The 21,304-nt window shown below is 48.1% G+C and overlaps 2 protein-coding genes across 6 annotated transcripts in view; both read right to left on the minus strand.

The window, feature by feature from the left end:
• The window catches only part of LOC310639353 (kunitz/BPTI-like toxin), a 210,302-nt gene extending 192,688 nt beyond the window's left edge, over window positions 1–17,614 (minus strand). Inside the window, exons 1-5 of one of the 5 annotated variants that reach the window (XM_083361015.1) lie at window positions 17,330–17,578; window positions 16,657–16,990; window positions 16,044–16,205; window positions 14,569–14,730; window positions 5,128–5,290 (exon numbers count right to left, since the gene is read on the minus strand). In XM_083361015.1, coding sequence (XP_083217141.1) covers window positions 5,286–5,290; window positions 14,569–14,730; window positions 16,044–16,205; window positions 16,657–16,741 — 414 coding nt within the window. In that variant the 5' untranslated portion in view covers window positions 16,742–16,990; window positions 17,330–17,578 and the 3' untranslated portion in view covers window positions 5,128–5,285. The other 4 variants (XM_083361014.1, XM_083361013.1, XM_083361012.1 and 1 more) reach the window with 4 other exon arrangements.
• Window positions 1–21,304, minus strand: part of LOC310639357 (kunitz-type serine protease inhibitor 4-like) — a 108,219-nt gene that overhangs the window by 587 nt on the left and 86,328 nt on the right. The window contains exon 2 of the transcript XR_014492278.1: window positions 173–334. The gene's annotated coding sequence lies outside the window, so the exon portion shown is untranslated. The remainder of the gene's footprint in view (window positions 1–172; window positions 335–21,304) is intronic.

Below are 21,304 nucleotides of genomic sequence, written 5' to 3' on the forward strand. Positions count from 1 at the left end.
TGTCGCTTCTTGTCCTGCCCTCAGGTGAATTGGAGAATGGACTCCACAGTTCAACCCTGAAAATTCCCTTCCCTTCTACTGAATCAATCATAGCCTGTTGTGAGAACCAGGATATAACATTAAGCCACCCAGTTCAATGAAGCAGTCAGCCCTCAGCTCCTTCCCTACTTACCAACACAGGTCTGGTGACATTCATCCCTGGTCTTAAAATTGTTGGCATTCCCACCGCATCCACCGTAAAAAAATTCTTTACATTTGTTTGATGCCGGGTTGTAGTAGAAACGAGGCTTATGGGCTTTACATATTCCAGGATCAGCAGGGAGATAACAAAACACTGCAGGAAATGGAAAAGTGTGTTTGTGTGTGTTATTTGATTAGTTAGCAGAAACCTCTTTAAGGCACTTCCCCAACCTGGTGCCCTCCTAGTATTCTCAGTCTGCACATGGTCAAGAGCCATCTGGGATGTTTTATTTGGCTTCCTGGGTTGGACCAGATGGCTGAATGGTGGATCCTGTTCCTTAAACTCTGGATTCTGCTGTTGCATTGAGTAAAAATAAGTCAGCCTTGCCCTGAAAATACAATTCTCTTTTTTGGGGGCCCCTCTGATTTCTGTCTCCTATTCAGCTGACACCCAACCACCATCTCAAGAACCTTCCCCAAGGAGGCACCACCAAGCCAGAGGTTCTAGATTGGGGTTCTTGGTTTTCTCTCCGTGGGGGAGAACTCTGCCCTCTGATCACGTCAGCCCCTCCCAGCAAACGGTTTCAAGATCATTCTGGAAACTCACCTGGATGGTCCTGCCCAGAGATGGGGGTCAGCTCTGCCCAGAGGGTGAGGAGTCCCAGCAGGAGAAGAAGACCTCCAGAAGACATGATGAAGCCGTCTGCCCCACACCCGGGCTGCTCGCTCTATTTATTCTCTCAACTGGGAATTTCACATCCAGGAAGCAGGATGGAGTAATAGAGTGAGGATTTCATTTCTTTGCTCTTTCATTAGTTGGTTGAACAAGAGGTGGGGAATCCTCTGAGCTGCATTGGCTGGACGGTTGGGGAAAGGAAGGCAGGTCCCTGATGCCACTTCTAGTCTCCGCCCCTCACACACTCCGGGCCACTAGTGCTATCCCCCAGGTCCCCACGCACACCAAATGTGAAGTTCTGTTGAGTCTAGTATTGTTCAGTCTAGTCCCAGGGTTGCAAAGTCCAAGAATGAAGGCACAAGTCCGCAAATCCCCCCCTACACACACAAGGACTGAAATCCAGGCACACTGCAAAGTCCATGCACAATAAGCAAGGCAAGGTATGAGTCCTCCTCCTCCTCCCCTCCTCCTTCTCCCAAACCCCACATCCTTCTAACAGTGATGTTGTTCCCTAGATGGGTAATGAAACAATTGCAAGCTCAGAGAACCCCAAGGATGCCTCAGAAAACAGAATGGCGGGGAAAAAAATATTAGATACACAAGAACCTCTTATGCATGAAGATTGCCTATGTTTTACGCATAGGTTATTACAGTTGTACACAAAATATCTCTTTTTTATTTATTTTATTTTATTTTATTTTATTATTTGAATCCCATTTATATCCTGCCCTTCTCCGAAGACTCAGGGCGGCTTACACTCTAAGCACAAATCAATGTGCTTAGCAATAGCCTTCATTCTATGTATATGCCTGCTTATTAGGGCTTTCGGGGAGCCCCAAGCGGCATTATTACAAAGTCAGCTTATTGCCCCCAACAATCTGGGTCCTCATTTTACCTATCTCGGAAGGATGGAAGGCTGAGTCAACCTTGAGCCTGGTGGGATGCGAACCTGCACTAATTGCAGGCAGCTGGTGTTACTTAAGGAGGCATTAGCCCACTGCTCCACCAAGGCTCTTTTGCAAGCCATCTGTGCTTAGTTCACCAATAATGTCCTCAATGTGGAGGAGTTCATTTCTCAGCAGACCGAAAAGCGTCCATTTCCACCGTCCGCCCGTCAGTTTCCATTTAACACAGCAGAAATTAAAGGAAGAATCTCCTGTCGCAGAGTCCACTGACTGTCCTCAGTGCTGCCGGACAGAGAGGGACACCCTCGTGAGTCACACTTGTGCCCGTGCCAGGGGCACCTGACCCTCTCAGGATGTCCCTGCCAATCCCTTCAGTCACAGTACAAGTTGTGATGCCAACAGGCAAACAGGTTTGGTAACCCAGGATGCTGATCTATAAGCCAGGATCCAGGAAGGAGCAGCAGCCCCAGGGCTCACCTGTTCGAAGACAACAGGCCTCCATTGTTAGAGATGCCAGGTGTTTCCTCACCTGTTGGCCTCACCTTACACGGAAAGGCCAGCGGTCTGTTGCGTTGAGGAAGAGTTGTCAATCTCCTCATCGGCTCTTCTCCTGCAAGGGGGTCTTCTCGCTTCCTCACAGCAGGACTTAAAGGTCCCTGCGTTCCACCCAGAATCCAATGTAAAACCCTCAAGGTCCAATTTTGTGATCAAACGAAGCACAGGTCCTGAGTCAAGGAAACAGAAGTCACAGAGTCGGGGTATAAGCGCAGCAGGGGAAATGAACACTTGTTTCTTCATCTTCTTCCTCCTCCTTTCCACAACCCCCCCCCCCAGCACTGATGATCTTGAAATGTCTGCAATAAAAGCATCAAGCATGGAGAGCATCAAGGACCCCATACTCCTCCTCCTCCTCCTCTCCAAAAACCCAACTCCTTTCTATCACTGATGTGGTAAGGTAGTTGTGTCATGAAATGTGTGCAAGAAAACCACCAAGCTGGGGGAGCAGCAAGGTCCCACAATCTTCCTCCTCCTCCCCTCCCCCTCAAACCCCCCTCCCTTCCAGCACTGATGAGGTTAGCTAGTTGGGTAACGAAAGGTGTGCAAGAAATCCACCGAGCTGAGAGAGCACCAAGGACTCCTCAGTTCAACCCTGGGCTACAAATATTCTCTCCCCTCTTGGCCTGATTTACTCCACGGGGCCACCCGGCCTCCATTCCCCACATTGGGAGCTCGACTGAGCAGCCCTGCCAGACGAACTGCAACCTTGCAAAATCCCAGCAACTCTTATCTGACTGCTGGTTTTAATTGTTTGGTATGGATGAGGCTTATTGCTATGCAAGAACTTCTGAATTCTCAGATCTGGCCTGATCCAAACCCATTTCCCCGTGCAGTTGAAGTTCTGTCCTGTGAAACGTAAGGAGTTTCTGTTGGGTCTTCCGACTGCCATCAGCCCAGGGTGCCCCTCCCCCACAGCCCATCGATTAACCAACCCTGGTTAAGGAGGAGCAAGGACAGATGAAGGAACAAGGAATAAAAAAAATACCCCAGGCAGGTAGGAGAAGCTGCTGTGTACCAACCCCTCCTATGCATGGGCCAGTCTTGCTGCACTGATGACGTTACCCCAAATGGCAGTGAATGGTGAGCAACATGCAAACCAGGTTTTCATATCATCCAGGATCCGCCAGGAGAGATTGAGGGTGGGGCCCCAAGGGTTTCTCCTGGGTCCTCTGCTCTTCAATGAAGCTCTGAATCCCTGGATGAAGAGAGGTAGTCTATTGATTGCATGGGGCAAATCAAATCCAAAATTACCTCATTACGAGAAGAAATGAATGGAAGATGATGAAAGAATTTAGAATTGAGGATAAATTTGCTGACAGTCAGAGCAATTAATGACTAATATTATTAATCAATGGAACGACTTGCCTCCAGAATTCAGAATAGAATACAGAAAAACAGAGTTGGAAGGAACCTTGGAGGTCATCTAGTCCAACCGTCTGCTCACGCAGGAGACCCTGCACCCTTCCTGGTGTTGTGAGTGCCCCATCGCCAGAGGTTTTAAAGAAGAGGCTAGACAGCCCTTTGTCTGAAATGGTGTAGGGCTTCCCGCCTGATCCGGTGGTCGGACTAGAAGACCTCCAAGGTCCCTTCCAGCTCTGATGTTCTATCTCTTCCCAGGAGGAGGTGAGAAGCCACCAACTCTCGCTGGCTGGAAGGGCTCTTCCCCACAACTGCAAACATGGCTGCATCAGAGGAGGATCTGTGTGACCGCAGCCTTGAACGAGGCGGTTTGTTCAGCGTGTTGCATGGGGATTTGGGTAAAGAGGAACGGTGAGAGCGGAGCCCGGATGCCCTCAAATCAGGAGTGACCGTTTGCCTTGGCCATGCAAGGAAGGGCTCTCTGGGACAGACCATTTGGGAGGAGGGTGTGTGTGGGGGGAATTCCCTGAGCATCTGAGCACAAACACCTGGGTGGCGCTTGCCAGCTGCTGGCAGAATGAAGGCAATACACAGGTTTCTGTTTGGAATGTAAAACAAAAGAAATAAAGGTGTTTACTCTGGTTAGATTTATATCACCAGGAATGTATAGATATATATCACTGTCTCCAGGAATTGGACTCAGCTCTTCTCTTCACAACAGCCCTGTGGGGGAGGATGGGCTGAGAAAGAAGGCTTGTCTGAGGTCAGTCCAGATAGCTCAGTGGCCCCAGCCCAGCTGTTGGCTTCAGCATTACGCCTGACTTTGTTCACACAACACCCTTGAATTGCTTTTAACAGCCTTCCTTCCTTCCTTCCTTCCTTCCTTCCTTCCTTCCTTCCTTCCTTCCTTCCTTCCTTCCTTCCTTCCTTCCTTCCTTCCTCCCTCCCTCCCTCCCTCCCTCCCTCCCTTCCTTCCTGGCAAAGGAGATTTTGTGTGGACAGCTATACAGATTAATGTTTAAAACAGACAAATATCTCCATGCAGGAGAAGCCCTCATGTAGCAAATATTTTTCCCTAAGATTCTGTTCTGTTTTGCAGCTTTCTTCCTCCTGCTTCTCTCCCCCCCCGTTCTGCTTAATTTAAATAAAGGCAAAAAACTTTCTCTGATGTGCCTCATGGCCCCCAGCCAGACCATCCGTGTGGAGCCATCGCAGGACGGCAGAGGCTCTGTGCCCACCCCAGACTTACTCTGGAGTAAGCCCTTCCTGGGGACTGAGCTTCTGTCCATCCGGCAGGGATTTCTGGCTACGAGAGAGGCGCTTCCCCTGCGGATCCCCCCCCGGAAAGCCACGTTGGGGAAGGGTGCTCCTCTTCCCCTGACATGGGGGGGACATGGGTCAATGTAGGGAGGGAAAACCCCCAAAGGGGCAGAAGGAGACACCAGAGACTAAGACGGGAAGCTGGAACCAAAGCTTTATTGCAGAGAAGGAGGGATGAGCACAGGGTGGGTTTTGGGGGGAGGGTCTCTGGGGTGGTCCAGGACAGAAGAAGGCTCTTTGGCTCAAGTTGGAACACTAGATCCAATTCGGGTGGGTCTCCTCGTGGGTCAAGCTGTAAAAAAACCAAAACATTCAGATGTGAGGTTTCCGCCCATGATTCCCTCCAGGTCTTCCCCCTGCCTCATCTTTCAGCCACGGAGACCCAGGCCTGAAGTCAGGGGGAATGTCCTGATTGGGAGAGAAGGGAAGCAATGGGGCAGCCTCCCCACGGGAGTTATGGGGCTCCAACACCGGGGCTTTCAAGCAAAGGTGGGACGGGGTCTCTCCAGGATGCTCTGAGGATTTCTTCAATGGAAGGAGGATGGAGTAAAAGACCTACCGTGTCATTCCCCCATCCTCTCTTTCCAGGAAACTTCAAAGCCACCAGTTGGGCACGTTCACAGGAGCTTCCTAACTCCGTCAGGGAGCATTTTCCTTTTTTTCTTTCCTTTTTTTCTGTTCTGCTTCATTAAATTAATGTGAGCTTATCTTTGGTGCCCCTGGTGAAGCTATGGTGGACCTTCGGGTCACCTGAGCATGGACCAGTTGTGCTGCCACCACGTGGCTGTTTCGGAGAAATTACAATGTGGGCAGTCAGACCCCCCTACCCTATGATGTATTTCCTCTTCCCTCCCCTTTCTGGGATGGACTTCCTCCTCCTTTGTCCCTAGAGAATCTCCTCCTCCATTAACCAGAAAACATGTGACAACAGCAGACATGTGCAGACGCTGGGAGTATTACCATTTTCTGACCTTGGAGATACCTTGGAAATGTCTTCGAAATGCTGTACAAATATCATATTAATGCACCCCACCTACTGTATTCGACTCTACATGCAATAAAGGTATTTCTATATGATAAAGGTGTTTTCCATGAGTTCAACTATCTGGAGAGAGCTGTTAAGGTTAATGACTTCTGCTTATATAGACCATAGAAGTCTTAACAAGAGATTAATTACAGTACAATGGCTTGGATCCAGAATACCAGTTCTGGTCTGCCCAGATGATGAGCTGGACCAAAGTGGACAAGAGGTTCTGTCCCAGCCTCTCCTCCTCCTGGAAGTCCTCCTTGCCTGGGACCTTCTGGCGTCCTGACCAGACTGGCAGGAGGACCATCTTCTCCAACACAACAACCCAGCAGCAGCTGAACTGGTGGAGGGCATTCTCTCAAAGGAGGTTCAAGAGGAGAAGAGGTCAAGAGAAAGAGGGAGGGGGACATAGAGGATCAGTCTCATGACTTCCAGAGAACGGGGGTGGGGTACCTATCAGACGAAAAGTCCCCACCTCACCACACCAAGCTCTGCTTCAGCATCAGGGTATACCTTTTCAACCTTTGATAGACCAGAGGAGAGCCTGGAGATGCAGCAGCCTGAGAGACCCCAGAGAAACCTGCAGGTGCCCAGACCATGTCTAGGCTGAGGAGATACCACACAGCCATTCCTCTGGACTGAGCAAACTACACAAGTGACAATGTGTGACACCTACCAAACTTCTTATGGACGGCATCCTTGCACTCAGTCAGGCATCCGTAACGGCAACATTTCTTCTCCCCAGGACATTTCCAGTCATTTTCACAATTCTTGCGACAAGTAATCTTGTCTTGCTGGCCCTGTTGTTGAGGGCCCCGGGGACACAGCCCAGGCTTTTCTGCAAAACAGAAGATCCCAAGACTGAGAGACTCTCCTGGAATTGGAATCCCAGAACAAGGAAGATCCCATCTCTGGAGCTTTCAGGAGCCAAAACATCTCCACACATCCAGATGAGACGCTGCCAGATCCCACCTCCCCACCTCCTTCCCCACAAAGCAGAGCCATTCCCTGCTGGGTAGGCCTCTCAGGGAACTGGGCTCCCCTCTCTTGCCCCAGATGCTGGGGGTGGACATGGACAAGCCCACCAAAGAGGAAGGAGGAATTCCGGGGAATGGGAGGCAGAGATTTCTCTGCTGGTCCTGCACACTCCCTCAGCCCCCTCCCCAAATAACACAGAGAGGGTAAGACAGCGCCCTCCCCCAAGAGGGCGACGGACAACCAGAGAGGTCTTCTTTCCTTGGACCTCCTGGAAGTTGCCTGAAGGTCTTTGGCTAAATGAGGAGGTCGAAGTCCTGAGCTGGCTGCCTCAGCACAGGCACCTGGGCTCCCTCAGAATTGGGCCCTTGGTGGTTCATGGACTGGGCAGGATGGATCCCTCATGCCAACATCCACATAATCAGGGACACACAGCCCAGCAGAAAATAATTCCCCAATCAAGCAAATGTCAAGAAGGAAACCCCACCCCCACCAAGACTTGCAGGGAAAGCTGAAGAATCTAAACAGGGCAGCAAAGCCCAAACTCTACTGCAGTGATGACGTTCTCTGGCTGGGTCATGAAATGTCTGCAAGAAAATGACGAAGCTCAGAGGGCACCAAGGACCGCACAGTCCTCCTCCTCCTCCTCCTCCTCCTCCTCCTCCTCCTCCTCCTCCTCCTCCTCCTCCTCTCTGCAAACCCACTCCCTTTTAGCACTGATAATGTTCCCTAGTTGGGTCATAAAACAGTCTGCAAAACCCCCCACCAGGCTTACACAGTGCCAGAAATTCCACAATTCAAACATAAGTGACAAAGATTCCATTCTACTGATTCAATCCTAGCCTGCTGTAAGAATCAGGATATTACATTAAGCCATCCTAGGCTTAATTTTAGGTGACAGCAGCAGTCAGCCCACAACTCCTTCCCTACTTACCAACACAGGTGTGGTGACATTGATCCCTGGTCTTAAAATTGTTGGCATTGCCGGGACATCCACCAAATGAAAATTCTTTACATTTGTTTGAAGCCGAGTCGTAGTAAAATCGAAGTGTATGGGCTTTACATATTCCAGGATCAGCAGGAAGATGACAAATCTCTGCAGGAAATGGAAAGGTGTGTTTGTGTGTGTTATTTGATTAGCTAGCACAAAAGTCTTTAAGGCACTTCCCCAACCCGGTGCCCTCCTAGCATGCTCAGTCTGCACATGGTCAAGAGCCATCTGGGATGTTTTAATTTGGTTTACTGGGTTGGACCAGATGATGGATCCTGTTCCTTAAACTCCGGATTCTGCTGTTGCATTGAGTAAAAATAGGTCAGACCTCCCCTGAAAATGCAATTCTCTTTTTTTTTGGGGGGGGGGCCCTCCGATTTCTGTCTCCTATTTGGCTGATACCCAACCACCATCTCAAGAAGCTTCCCAGAAGAGGCACCACCAAGCCAGAGGTTCTAGACCAGAGTCCCTTCCTGGGGCAGAATTCAGCCCTCTTATCTCATCAGCCCCTCCCAGCAAAGGGTTTCAAGATCATTCTGGAAACTCACTTGGACGGTCCCGGCCAGAGACGGGGGTCAGCTCTGCCCAGAGGGTGAGGAGTCCCACCAGCAGCAGAAGACCTCCAGAAGACATGATGAAGCCGTCTGCCCCACACCCGGGCTGCTGACTTTATTTATTCTCCCTACTGGGAATTTCACCCCTGCAGTTCCAGGAATCAGGATGAGGTAATACAGTGAGAATCTGAATTCTTTCCTCTTTCACAAGATGGTTGGACAAGAGAAGGGGAATCCCAAAAGTTGGATTGGCTGATTACTTTGACGAAAGCTAGGTAAGATGTTATCCCATCTGCCTGAAAGTGATTGTTTTGACATTCCCTTTCTATACATATACATATACATATACATATACATATACATATACATATACATATACATATACATATACATATACATATACATATACATATACATATACATATACATATACATATACATATACATATACATATACATATACATATACATATACATATACATATACATATACACCTATTACTATTGGTACTACCCTTGCTTGCCTTTGCCACAGTCGTTCTATTTCTATTTATTTATTTAATTTGTATACCGCCCTTCTCCCGAAGGACTCAGGGCGGTGAACAGGGCAATACATAATAAAAACAAGATACAAAAATTAAAAATTTGTAGGTCTTTGTATTTTATTATCTTCTCTAGTTCTTTCCCGTCTATTCTGCTGTCTCCAGGCACTGCCACGTTCGCTATCCAGACTTTTTTGTCTTCCTTATCGACAATTGTTAAGTCCGGGGTGTTATGTTGCAGGTTGTTGTTGTTGTTATAGTTGAAAGTGAAAATCAATCTTGAAACAATTATTATTTGGATGCTGTTTTTAAATGTTTGGTATCGATGACGCTTATTGCTATGCAGTAACTTCTTGGCCTCCTTCTCCTATGTTGCCTAATCAATATCATGTTCCACCTCTCTCTCTTGTGAAATTTAGGAATTGCTTTTGGCTCTTCCAACTGCCAGGTGAGAACTCTAATCCTCCACAGTTAGGACAAGCTGCTGCGTACCAACCCTTCCTATCCATGGACCACTCTTGCTGCACTGATGACGTTACCCAGTATGGCAGTGAAAGGTGAGCAACATGCAAACCAGGTTCTCAGAACACCCAGGATCCGCCAGGAGAGATCGAGGGTGGGGCCCCAAGGGTTTCTCCCGGGTCCTCTGTTCGTCAATGAAGCTCTGAATCCTTGGATGAAGAGGGGGAGTATATTGATCACATGAGAGAGTTAATCCTCTGGAAGAAAGAAATAAAATCCAAAATTACCTCCTTACAAGAAGAAATGGGTGGAAGGTGATGAAAGAGAAATTTCCTGACAGTGAGAACAGTTGATCAGTGGGATGACTTCAGAGGTTGTGGGTGCTCCATTGCTGGAACTTTTTAAGAAGAGACTGGGCAGATAATAATAATGATGATGATAATGATAATAATAATGATAATGATAATAATAATAATAATAATAATAATAATAATAATAATAATAATAATAATGACAACGACAACAGCAACAGCAGCAACAACAACAAAGTTGGCAGGGACCTTGGAGGTCATCTAGTGCAAGAGCAACAAAGATGATCAGGGGACTGGAGACTGAAACATACAAAGGACGGCTGCTGGAATTGCATATGTCGAGTTTAACGAAGAGAAGGGTGAGGGGTGACATGATAGGAGTGTTCCAGTATCTCAGGGGCTGCCCCAAAGAAGAGGGAGTCAAGCTATTCTCCAAAGCCCCTGAAGGCAGGACAAGAAGCAACGGATGGAAACTCATCAAGGAGAGAAGCAACCTGGAACTCAGGAGAAACTTCCTGACAGTGAGAACATTTAATCTCTGGAATGATTTGCCTCCAGAAGCTGTGAATGCTCCAACACGAAGTTTTTAAGAAGAGATTATAGGGTTTCCTGTCTGAGTAGGGGGGTTGAACTAGAACACCTCCAAGATCTCTTTCAACTCTGTTGTTGTTGTTGTTCTTGTTCTTCTTGTTGTTGTTATTACCTGCTCAGGCAGGAAACCCTATACCATTTCATACAAATGGCTGTCCAGTTTCTTTTTTAAAACTTCCAGTGTTAGAGCATTCTGAAGAAAAGCCGTTCCACTGGTTAATTGTTCTCCCTGTCAGGAAATTTCTCCTTAGTTCCAAGTTGCTTCTCTCCTTGGTTAGTTTCCATCCGTTGCTTCTTGTCCTGCCTTCAGGTGCTTTGGAGAATAGCTTGACTGCCTCTTCTTTGTGGCGGCCCCTGAGATACTGGAACACCATTACCAAGCCATTGTAAAGTGGTATTAACACTTCACATGATCCTGATTCTATCCCTCTGTTAATGCAGCCTAGCACTGTGTTGGCTTTTTTGGCAGCTGCAGTACACTGCTGGCTCATATTGAAGTGATTGTCCACTAGGACTCCAAGATCCCTCTCACAGTTGTTACTATTGACCAAGGTACCCCCTATACTATACATGTGTATTTGGTTTTTCCTGCCTAAGTGTAGAACCTTAGTTTTTTCACCATTGAATTTGATTTGTTTAGATAGCACCCAATGTTCAAATGTCATAGTTCCGACAAACAGAGATGAATAAAGCAGAACTCTAAGGCTTGGAAATCCCTCAAAGAACATCTTTATTAGTTACAAAGTATCGGCACAGTCAAAAGTGAAACCAAGACTGAACACACAAGTAACAATTGCCCAATTACAAAGTTAAATGTCCCACCCACAAAACTATGCAAGCAACTATTCCCGAATATACTCATTTGGTGGACAGTCACTTGACTATGAGCAAGCAATGTGCAGCAGCAGCCAAAAAAAAAGTAATACAATCCTGGGTTGTATAAATAGATGCATAGAATCGAGATCACATGAAGTATTAGTACCACTTTATAAAACCCTAGTGAGACCACACCTGGAATACTGCAGCCAATGGCTGCAGGAGTTGGGTCTGGCTAGTTTAAAGAAAAAAAGAAATAGGGGAGACATGATAGCAGTATTCCAGTATTTGAGGGGCTGCCGCAAACAAGAGAGGGTCACGTTATTATTCAAAGCACCAGAAGGTAGGACAAGAAACAATGGTTGGAAACTGATCAAAGAGAGAAGCAACCTGGAATTAAGGAGAAAGTTCTTAACAGTGAGGACAATTAACCAGTGGAACAGCCTGCCTCCAGACGTTGTGGGTGCTCCATCATAGGAGGTTTTTAAGAAGACACTAGACAGTCACTTGTTTGAAATGTATAGGTTCTCCTACTTGAGCAGGGGGCTGGACTAGAAGACCTCCATGGTCACTTCCAGATCTATTCTATTCTATTCTATTCTATTCTATTCTATTCTATTCTATTCTATTCTATTCTATTCTATTCTATTCTATTCTATTCTATTCTATTCTATTCTATTCTATTCTATTCTATTCTATTCCATTCTATTCCATTCCATTCCATTCCATTCCATTCCATTCTATCCATCCATCTTATCCCTCTCTCTATCCATCCATCCATCCATCCATCCATCCATCCATCCATCCATCCATCCATCCATCCCTCCGTCCGTCTGTCTGTCTGTCTGTCTGTCTGTCTGTCTGTCTGTCTGTCTGTCTGTCTGTCTGTCTATCTATCTATCTATCTATCTATCTATCTATCTATCTATCTATCTATCTATCTATCTATCTATCCACCTTATCCCTCTCTCTATCCATCCATCTCTCTCTGTGTCTATTTGTCTGTCTGTCTGTCTGTCTGTCTGTCTGTCTGTCTGTCTGTCTGTCTGTCTGTCTGTCTATCTATCTATCTATCTATCTATCTATCTATCTATCTATCTATCTATCTATCTATCTATCTATCTATCTATCTATCTATCTATCTACCCATCCATCCATCCATCCATCCATCCATCCATCCATCCATCCATCCATCCATCCACCTACCTGTCTAGTAAAGACTCATTCCCCACAGTTTCTCCTTGTTCCTCCCCTCGAGGTGTTCCTTGGGAGGAGGTGTGGGGTGTCCTCCTCCTTAGCAGCTTCACAGCCCTTCTCTGGGCTTGCCTGTGCTCCACTTTCCCTGCCCTTGGATCAGTGGAGGAGGCAGCTGTTCTTCATCAGAAGGGATCTGCTGCCTATCAGCACCGGTCATCAGCCAATCCTCCCCCCTACGTCTGTGCAGACAGGCAGTTTGCTGTCTGGTCGACCACCTCCCCAATACCTGAGGGGCCTGGGACAGCATTGTCCTCAGCCCATGGCATGCTTTCCCTGTTGGACAGTTCCAGTTCCAAGTCCTTCTCCTCCTCCTCTAAACTGGACTCTGAGATTGACAGGCATATTTGAGGTGGGGAAAACAGCAGTAGATGACAAGGGTCTCCTCTCCAACCTACACCAGGACACATTCTGGCCCTTGGGCGATTCTGCCAGACCTGCCAGACGACACAGGGTCTTCTTATGAGGACAGGCTTATGAAGAGCCTGGGGTGGCCATTCTGGAGAGAAGACAACCAGGCTAGGACCTTTGAGGAGCATCTGGGGACATCAGAAGGAGCCCAAGGGGAGACGGCCAGGAGCTCTTCTCCTGCAGAGGCTCTTGGTTCTCCAGGTGGAGGAGACAAAGTCGCTGGTGACTTATGAACAGAGGGCAGCCAAGGGAGATTTTGCGTGGACAGCCATGATGACATATGTGTAAAATAGACATGTATCTAGATACATGAGAAGCCCTGATGCATCTAATATTTTTCCTGCTGTTCCATTTTCTGTTCTCGTTTTTTTCCTACTGCTGCTCTTTTTTTTCTGTTCTGCTTAATTTCAATAATGTCAGAAAGTTTTCTGATTTTCTTCATTGTCTCCATCGTGTGGAGTTATTGCACAACACCAGAATCTCTGCATCCATCTCAGACTTACTCTGGAGTAAGCCCTTCCTGGGGACTGAGTTTCAGGGACTTCAGTCTCGAGAGGCGCTTCCCCTGCAGATCCCCCCTGGAAAGCCATGTTGGGGAACGGTGCTTCTCTCCCTCTGACATGGGGGGGCATGGGTCAAAGTGGGGAGAAAAACCCCCAAAGGGGCAGAAGGAGACACCAGAGACTAAGACAGGAAGCTGGAACCAAAGCTTTATTGCAGAACAGAAGAGATGAGCTCAGGGTGGGGTTTGGGGGGAGGGTCTCCGGGGTGGTCCAGGACAGAAGAAGGCTCTTTGGCTCAAGTTGGAACACTAGATCCAATTTGGGTGGGTCTCGTCGTGGGTGAAGCTGTAAAAACAAACATTCAGATGTGAGGTTTCTGCCCATGATTCCCTCCAGGTCTTCCCCCTGCCTCATCTTTCAGCCACGGAGACCCAGACCCAGGGGCAATGCCCTGATTGGGAGAGAAGGGAAGCAATGGAGCAGCCTCCCCACTGGAGTTATGGGGCTGAAGGCTTCAAGCAAAGGTGGGAAAGAATCTCTCCAGGATGTTCTGAGGATTTCTGTACTGGAAACAGGATGGACTAGATGACCTCCAGTGTCATTTCTCAATCCTCTCTTTCCAGGAGACCTCAAGGCAAAGCTATGGTGGACCTTCCTGTCACCGGAGCATGGACCGGTTCTGGTCTGCCCAGAGGATGAGCTGGACCAAAGTGGGCAAGAGGTTCTGTCTCGGCCTCTCCTCCTCCTGGAAGTCCTCCTTGCCTGGGACCTTCTGGTGTCCTGACCAGACTGGCAGGAGGACCATCTTCTCCAACACAACAACCCAGCAGCAGCTGAACTGGTGGAGGGCATTCTCTCAAAGGAGGTTGAAGAGGAGAAGAGGTCAAGAGAAAGAGGGAGGGGGGCGTGGAGGGTCAGTCCCAAGGCTTCCAGAGAGTGGGGGTGGGTATCTGTCAGGAAGAAGGTCCCCACTGCACCAAGTTCTGCTCCAACATCAGGGCACCTTCCTTTTTTTACATCATTTCTGACGGACCCCAGAGAAACCTGCAGGTGCCCAGACCAAGTCTAGGCCGAGGAGACACCACATAGCTGTTCCTTTGCACTGAGCAAACTACACAATGTGCGGCACCTACCAAACGTCACGTTGAAGATATCCTTGCACTCAGCCAGGCACCCGTAACGGCAACACTTCTGCTCCCCAGGACATTTCCAGTCACTTTCACAATTCTTGCGACAAACAATCTTGTCTTTCTGGCCCTGTTGTTGAGGGCCCTGGGGACACACCCCAGGTTTTTCTGCAAAATAGAAGATCCCAAGGCTGAGAGATTCCTCCAGAATTGGAATCCCAGATCAAGCAAGATCCCATCTCTGGGCCTTTCAGGAGCCGAAACATCTCCACACATCCAGATGAGCCAGGTGGAGCAGGATCCCACCTCCTTCCCCACAAAGCAGAGCCATTTCCTTTTTGGGTCAGCCTCTCGGGACCCTGAGCTGGACTTTATAACTGGGCTCCTCTGTCTTGACCTGGGAAGGGGAACGTGCACCTCCCGTTTCTATCAAAGAGGAAGGTGGTTCTCCTTGTGGGTGGGCCAAACGTGCATCTCTGTCTACCTTCCTCATCAGGAAGGGATTCCAGGGAATGGGAGGCAGAGACATTTTCTCCTGACTCTGCACATCCCTGCAGCCCCTTCCCCCAAAACAGAGGGCGAAAGATAGCACTCTGCCTCTGGACCCCCTCTTTCTTGGGGTCTCCTGGAGGTTACCCTGAGGCTCTCAGGCGAAATGCAGAGGACTTTCTGGAAGTGGGGTGGAAGTTCTGAGCTGAGACACTCGGCACACAGACCTGGACTTAGACAGAGATGGCTCTTAGATGTTTCCAGAAAGGGGAGGGTGGAGTATTCACGCCAACAAACACATGAGTAGGGACAAACAACCACACATAAAATAAATCCCCAATCAAGGAATTGTCAAGAAGAAAACAGCACTCTGATCAAGACTTCCAAGGCAAAGTGCAGTATATAAACCGGGAGCAAACCCCATACACAGCTGCTCTGAAGATGTCCCTAACATCTGCAAGGAAACAATCAAGAGAAAGTTCCTGACAGTGAGGACAATCAACCAGTAGAACAGAAGTTGCCTCCAGAAATTGTGGGCGCTCCATCACTGGAGGTTTTTAAGAAGAGGCTGGACAATCACATGACTCAGATGGTCTAGGTCCTCCTGCTTGAGCAGGGGGCTGGACTAGAAGACCTCCAAGGTCCCTTCCAGCTCTATTCTATTCTATTCTATTCTATTCTATTCTATTCTATTCTATTCTATTCTATTCTATTCTATTCTATTCTATTCTATTCTATTCTATTCTATTCTATTCTATTCTATTCTTACAGTATGCCCCACAGTCTTCCTCCTCCTCCTCCTCCTCCTCCTCCTCCTCCTCCTTGCAAATTCCACTCCCTTCTAGAACTGATGATGTTCCCTATTTGGATCATGAAACTCCTTCAAGACAACCATGAAGTTCAGAGAGCACCAAGGACCCCACAGTTCAACCTTGAGCTACATAAATTATCTTGTATTGGAAGATGCCATCCACAGCTGCTTCCCTACTTACCAACACAGGTGTAGTGACATTCATCTTTGGTCTTAAAATTGTTGGCATTGCCCTCGCATCCACCATAAGTAAACTCTTGGCATTTTTTTGAAGCTGAGTTGTAGTAGAAGGCCCGAACATTGGCTTTACATGGTCCCGTTTCAGAAGGAAGATAACAAAACTCTGTGACATATGGAGGGGGCAATGTTATCTATTAGCTAGCAAAACTTCTTTAATACACTTCCCTAACCAGGTGCCCTCCTAACACGCTCAGATTGCAAACAATGGGGAGCCATCTAGGACATTTTACTTTAATGTCCTGCTCTGGGATTTGGACCGGATGGCTGAATGATGGATCCTGTTGCTTAAAGCCCTGATTCTGCTGTTGCATTGAGTAAAGATAGGTCAGACTTCCCCTGAAATTGCATTTCTCTTTCTTGGGGGCCCCTCCCATTTCTCTCTCCTGTTCAGCTGACACCCAACCACCATCTCAAGAACCTTCCCCGAAGGGGCACCACCAAGCCAGAGGTTCTAGACTGGGGTTCTTGGTTTTCTCTCCCTGGGGGAGAACTCTGCCCTCTGATCACGTCAGCCCCTCCCAGCAAAGGGTTTCAAGATCATTCTGGAAACTCACTTGGACGGTCCTGGCCGGAGACGGGGGTCAGCTCTGCCCAGAGGGTGAGGAGTCCCACCAGCAGAAGAAGACCTCTAGAAGACATGATGAAGCTGTCTGCCCCACACCCGGGCTGCTCGCTCTATTTATTCTCCCCACTGGGAATTTCACCCCTGCAGTTCCAGGAATCAGGATGAGGTAATACAGTGAGAATCTGAATTCTTTCCTCTTTCACAAGATGGTTGGACAAGAGAAGGGGAATCCCAAAAGTTGGATTAGCTGGTCAGCTTTGGGGAAGCTAGGCAGAGCCCTGTAGTCCTGTTCCACTCCCTTGTTCCATAGAGTAATGAAACATCTGCAAGAAAACAACCAAGCTTAGAGAGCACCCAGGTCCCCACAGTCCTCCTCCTCCTCCTCCTCCTCCTTATCCTCCTCTTCCCTGCAAACCCCACTCCATTCTACCACTGATGTTATTCCCTAGTCGGGTCATGAAACATCTGTAGCAAGGCAACCAGGTTCAGAGAGCACCAAGGACCCCACAGTCCTCCTCCTCCTCCTCTCTACAAACCCCACTTCCTTCTAGCACTGATGAGGTTAGCTAGTTGTGTAATGAAAGGTGTGCAAGAAAACCACCAAGCTCAGAGAGCACCAAGGATTCAACACGGGGGTACAAATATTGCCAGATTTACTCAACCCAGCCTCCATTCCCCACATTGGAACTGCAAAATCCAAGCAATTGTTGTTTGACTGCTGATTTTAATATTTGGTATCGGTGAGGCTTATTGCTATGCAACCTTCTTGGACCTCTCCTGGTTTCTCCAGCATTGCCTAATCCAAATTCATCTCCCACTGCAGCTGAAGTTCTTTCTGTCTTGTGTAATTTAATGAGTTTCCGTTGGGTCTTCCAACTGCCAGCAGAGAACGCTAATCAGCCCAGGGTGCCCTTCCCTCACCGCTCACCTATTAACCAACCCTGGTTGAGGAGGAGCAAGGGCAGATGAATACGCCAGGCAGGTAGGAGAAGCTGCTGTGTAGCAACCCTTCATATTTACAGATCAATCTTGCTGCATTGATAATGTTACCAAGAATGGCAATGAAATGTGAGCAATATGCAAACCAAGTTCCCGGAACACTAATGATCCACCTGGTGAGATCAAGAGTTGATACACGATTGCGTGAGAAAGAAAGAAAGAAAGAAAGAAAGAAAGAAAGAAAGAAAGAAAGAAAGAAAGAAAGAAAGAAAGAAAGAAATTCCCAAATTACTTCATTACAAGAAGTAATGGATGGGAGATCATTAAAAGAGAGATTCAAAAACTAAGGACTAACCACTACACAATATGGACGGTCCTGGCCAGAGACGGGGGTCAGCTCTGCCCAGGGGGTGAGGAGTCCCAGCAGGAGAAGAAGACCTTCAGAAGACATGATGAAGCCGTCTGCCCCACACCCGGGCTGCTCGCTCTACTTATTCTCCCCACTGGGAAGTTCACACCTGCAGATCCAGGAATCAGGATGACGTAATGCAGTGTGAATCTGAAGATGGGAATCCCAAAAATTGGATTGGCTGGCCAGTTTCAGGGAAGTCAGGCAGAGCCCCGTCATCCTTTTTCAGCCCCCCATGCACACACATAAGGAGTTTAAGGACTTCATTTTTTAAATGTATATATTTGCTATTTGGGGGAATAAAAAACAAAACACAAAAAACCTGATTCAACAGTAACAACAGGAAAATGTGTACCAAAGAGAAAAAAGACCCAACATTAAAGATTAAAAAAAAATCCACCCTGGCTGGATGCTGGGGGGAAAAAAATTCTCTTCCCCTTACGTAATGATTCTGTAACTAGTTATAAACTTTCATCCTTATTTAAGAAGAAAAATATAACAAATATTTCAGATGAGGAGGTCTTTATCTAATGATCGAATCGACCCAACAGCTAATATATAGAAAAGATCAGTGTTTTTTTTAAAAAAACAACAGTCAACAGGTTAACCCAAATATTACACAAGTCTTCAACTCCCTCTGTCATTTTATTTAACACAAAGGAAGTTCACAAATGGCTCCCAGTCTCTCATAAAGCCGTCCAGTCCATTAATTATAATCAAGGCGGTTAGTTTTGCCATCTCTGCTAATTCAGCCAATTTTAAATTCCATCCTTCAACAATCGGCACCTCCTCTCCTTTCCAGTCCTTAGTGAGTACAACGCCATTTAAGGACTTTATTGAGGTACTTCGAGCCCCTAGCATTATTCCCCAAATCCCCACCAAATGTGAACTTCTATTGAGTCTGGTACTGTTCAGTTTCCTCCTCCTCCTCCTCCTCCTCCTCCTCCTCCTCCTCCTCCTCCTCCTCCTCCTCCTCCTCCTCCTCCTCCTCCTCCTCCCAAACTCCACACTCTTCTAGCACTGATTTATTTATTTATTTATTTATTTATTTATTAAATTTTTATACCGCCCTTCTCCCGAAGGACTCAGGGCGGTGAACAGGGCATATCTTAAAACTACAAAAAAACAAAAATTAAAAAAGAATTAATGTTAATTAATGTTAATGTTAATTTAATTTATATACCGCCCTTCTCCCTGGGGACTCAGGGCGGTTCACAGGGCATATAAATAAAAATACAATACTATACAAAAGTTAAAACAAAGATTAAATCAGTGCCCAATTAAAAAACAATAATGCAATCTAAAATGACAATTTAAAACCCAGCTCCCCCATCAGGCCAGACCGGCCAATTCAAACAAATGGGTCTTCAGACCACGACGGAAAGTTCGGAGGTCCGATGCCGTCCGGAGCTCCACCGGCAGTTGGTTCCACAAAGCCGGGGCACCCACAGAGAAGGCTCTCCCCCTGGGGGCCGCCAGTCGGCATTCCCTGACCGGAGGCACCCTGAGGAGGCCCTCTCTGTGGGAACGCACAGGGCGGAGGGGAGTTGAAGCCGGCAGCAGGTGGTCCCCGAGGTAACCCGGACCCATGCCATGTAGGGACTTAAAGATCATAACCAAGACCTTGAACCTCACCCGGAAGACAACTGGTAACCAATGCAGCTCGCGGAGCAAAGGTGTAACATGGGAGTACCGGGAAACTCCCAAGACAACTCTCGCGGCCGCATTCTGTACCAGTTGGAGCCTCCGAGTGGTCTTCAAGGGAAGCCCCATGTAGAGAGCATTACAGTAGTCAAGGCGAGAGGTCACGAGCGCATGAGTGACCGTGCACAGGGCATCCCGGTCCAGATAGGGCCGCAACTGGCGCACCAGGCGAACCTGGGCAAAAGCCCCCCTAGTCACGGCCACTACATGATCTTCTAGGGTAAGCCGTGAATCTAGGAGGACTCCCAAGTTGCGAGCCCTATCCACGGGGGGTAAAAGCTCACCACCCATAGAAAGAGATGGAACATTTTGAATGTCCCGGGATGCCGGAATGCACAGCCACTCAGTCTTGTCAGGGTTGAGCTGAAGTCTGTTCCTCCCCATCCAGACCCGAACCGCCTCCAGGCAACGGGACATCACAGCGAGGGCATCACTGGGGTGGTTTGGGGTCGAAAAGAAAAGTTGGGTATCATCGGCATATTGATGATACCCAACTCCAAAACCATTAAATTATTGCCCACAATAAAAACAATAAAAATATATATAAATATTAAAACCCTAAGTAATTCCCCATCAGGCCAGGCCAGCTTGTTCAAATAAATGGGTCTTTAACCCGCGACGGAAGGAGCGGAGATCCGGTGCCATCCGGAGCTCAACCGGCAGCTGGTTCCACAAAGCCGGAGCGCCCACAGAGAAGGCCCTCCCCCTGGGGGCCACCAGCCGACATTCTCTGACTGGAGGCACCCTGAGGAGGCCCTCTCTGTGGGAACGCACGGGGCGGAGGGGAGTTGACGCAGTACCTAGATAGGTACTGTGTTTCCACAAAAATAAGACCCGGTCTTATATATTTTTTTGCCTCCAAAAGAGGAACCAGGTGTGTGTGTGTGGGTGTCTTACCTTAGGACCACCACAGCCAGGCCTCCCACACCCCGACACCTGTCACACTGCTGCTTGACTTCTTCTGTGGCCACTTGCTGCCATTTGCGGTTGGATGCCATGTGGCGCATTGTGCCGTTGTCGCTGCTCACAGCAGGATGGCGCCTGGTGCTTTGGGTCACTTCTGCTGCTCGCAAAGTGCTTCAGGCAGCTTCTGCTGCTCGTGGCAGGAGGCCATGTGGCTCTTTGGTAGCCATCTGTGCATAGTTCGCAAATAACTTCCTCGATGTGGAGGAGTTAATTTCTCCACAGCTGGAAAAGCACCCGTTTCCACCCACCCTCCCCCCCATCAATTTCCACAGCAGAAATGGAAAGAAACCCCTGTTCCAGAGTCCGCTGAATGGCCTCAACGCTGCAGGACAGAGATGGATCCTGGTGAGTCACCCTTGTGCCCGTGCCAGGGGTGCCTGGCCCTCTTAGGATGTCCCTTCCAACCCCTTCAGTCACGGTACAAACATGCAAAGGCAAACACGTTTGGTAACCCAGGATGTGGATGTATAAGCCAGGATCCCGGAAGAAGCAGCGGCCCCAGGGCTCACCTGTTCAAACACAATAGGGCTCCCTGGGATAGAGATGCCAGGTGTTCCCTCACCTGTTGGCCTCACCTGACAAGGTAAAGTCAACAGTCCACTGTGTGGAAAAAAAGACC

Source organism: Vipera ursinii, assembly GCF_947247035.1.
Source record: "Vipera ursinii genome assembly, chromosome: 3".
Taxonomy (NCBI): Eukaryota; Metazoa; Chordata; class Lepidosauria; order Squamata; family Viperidae; genus Vipera; species Vipera ursinii.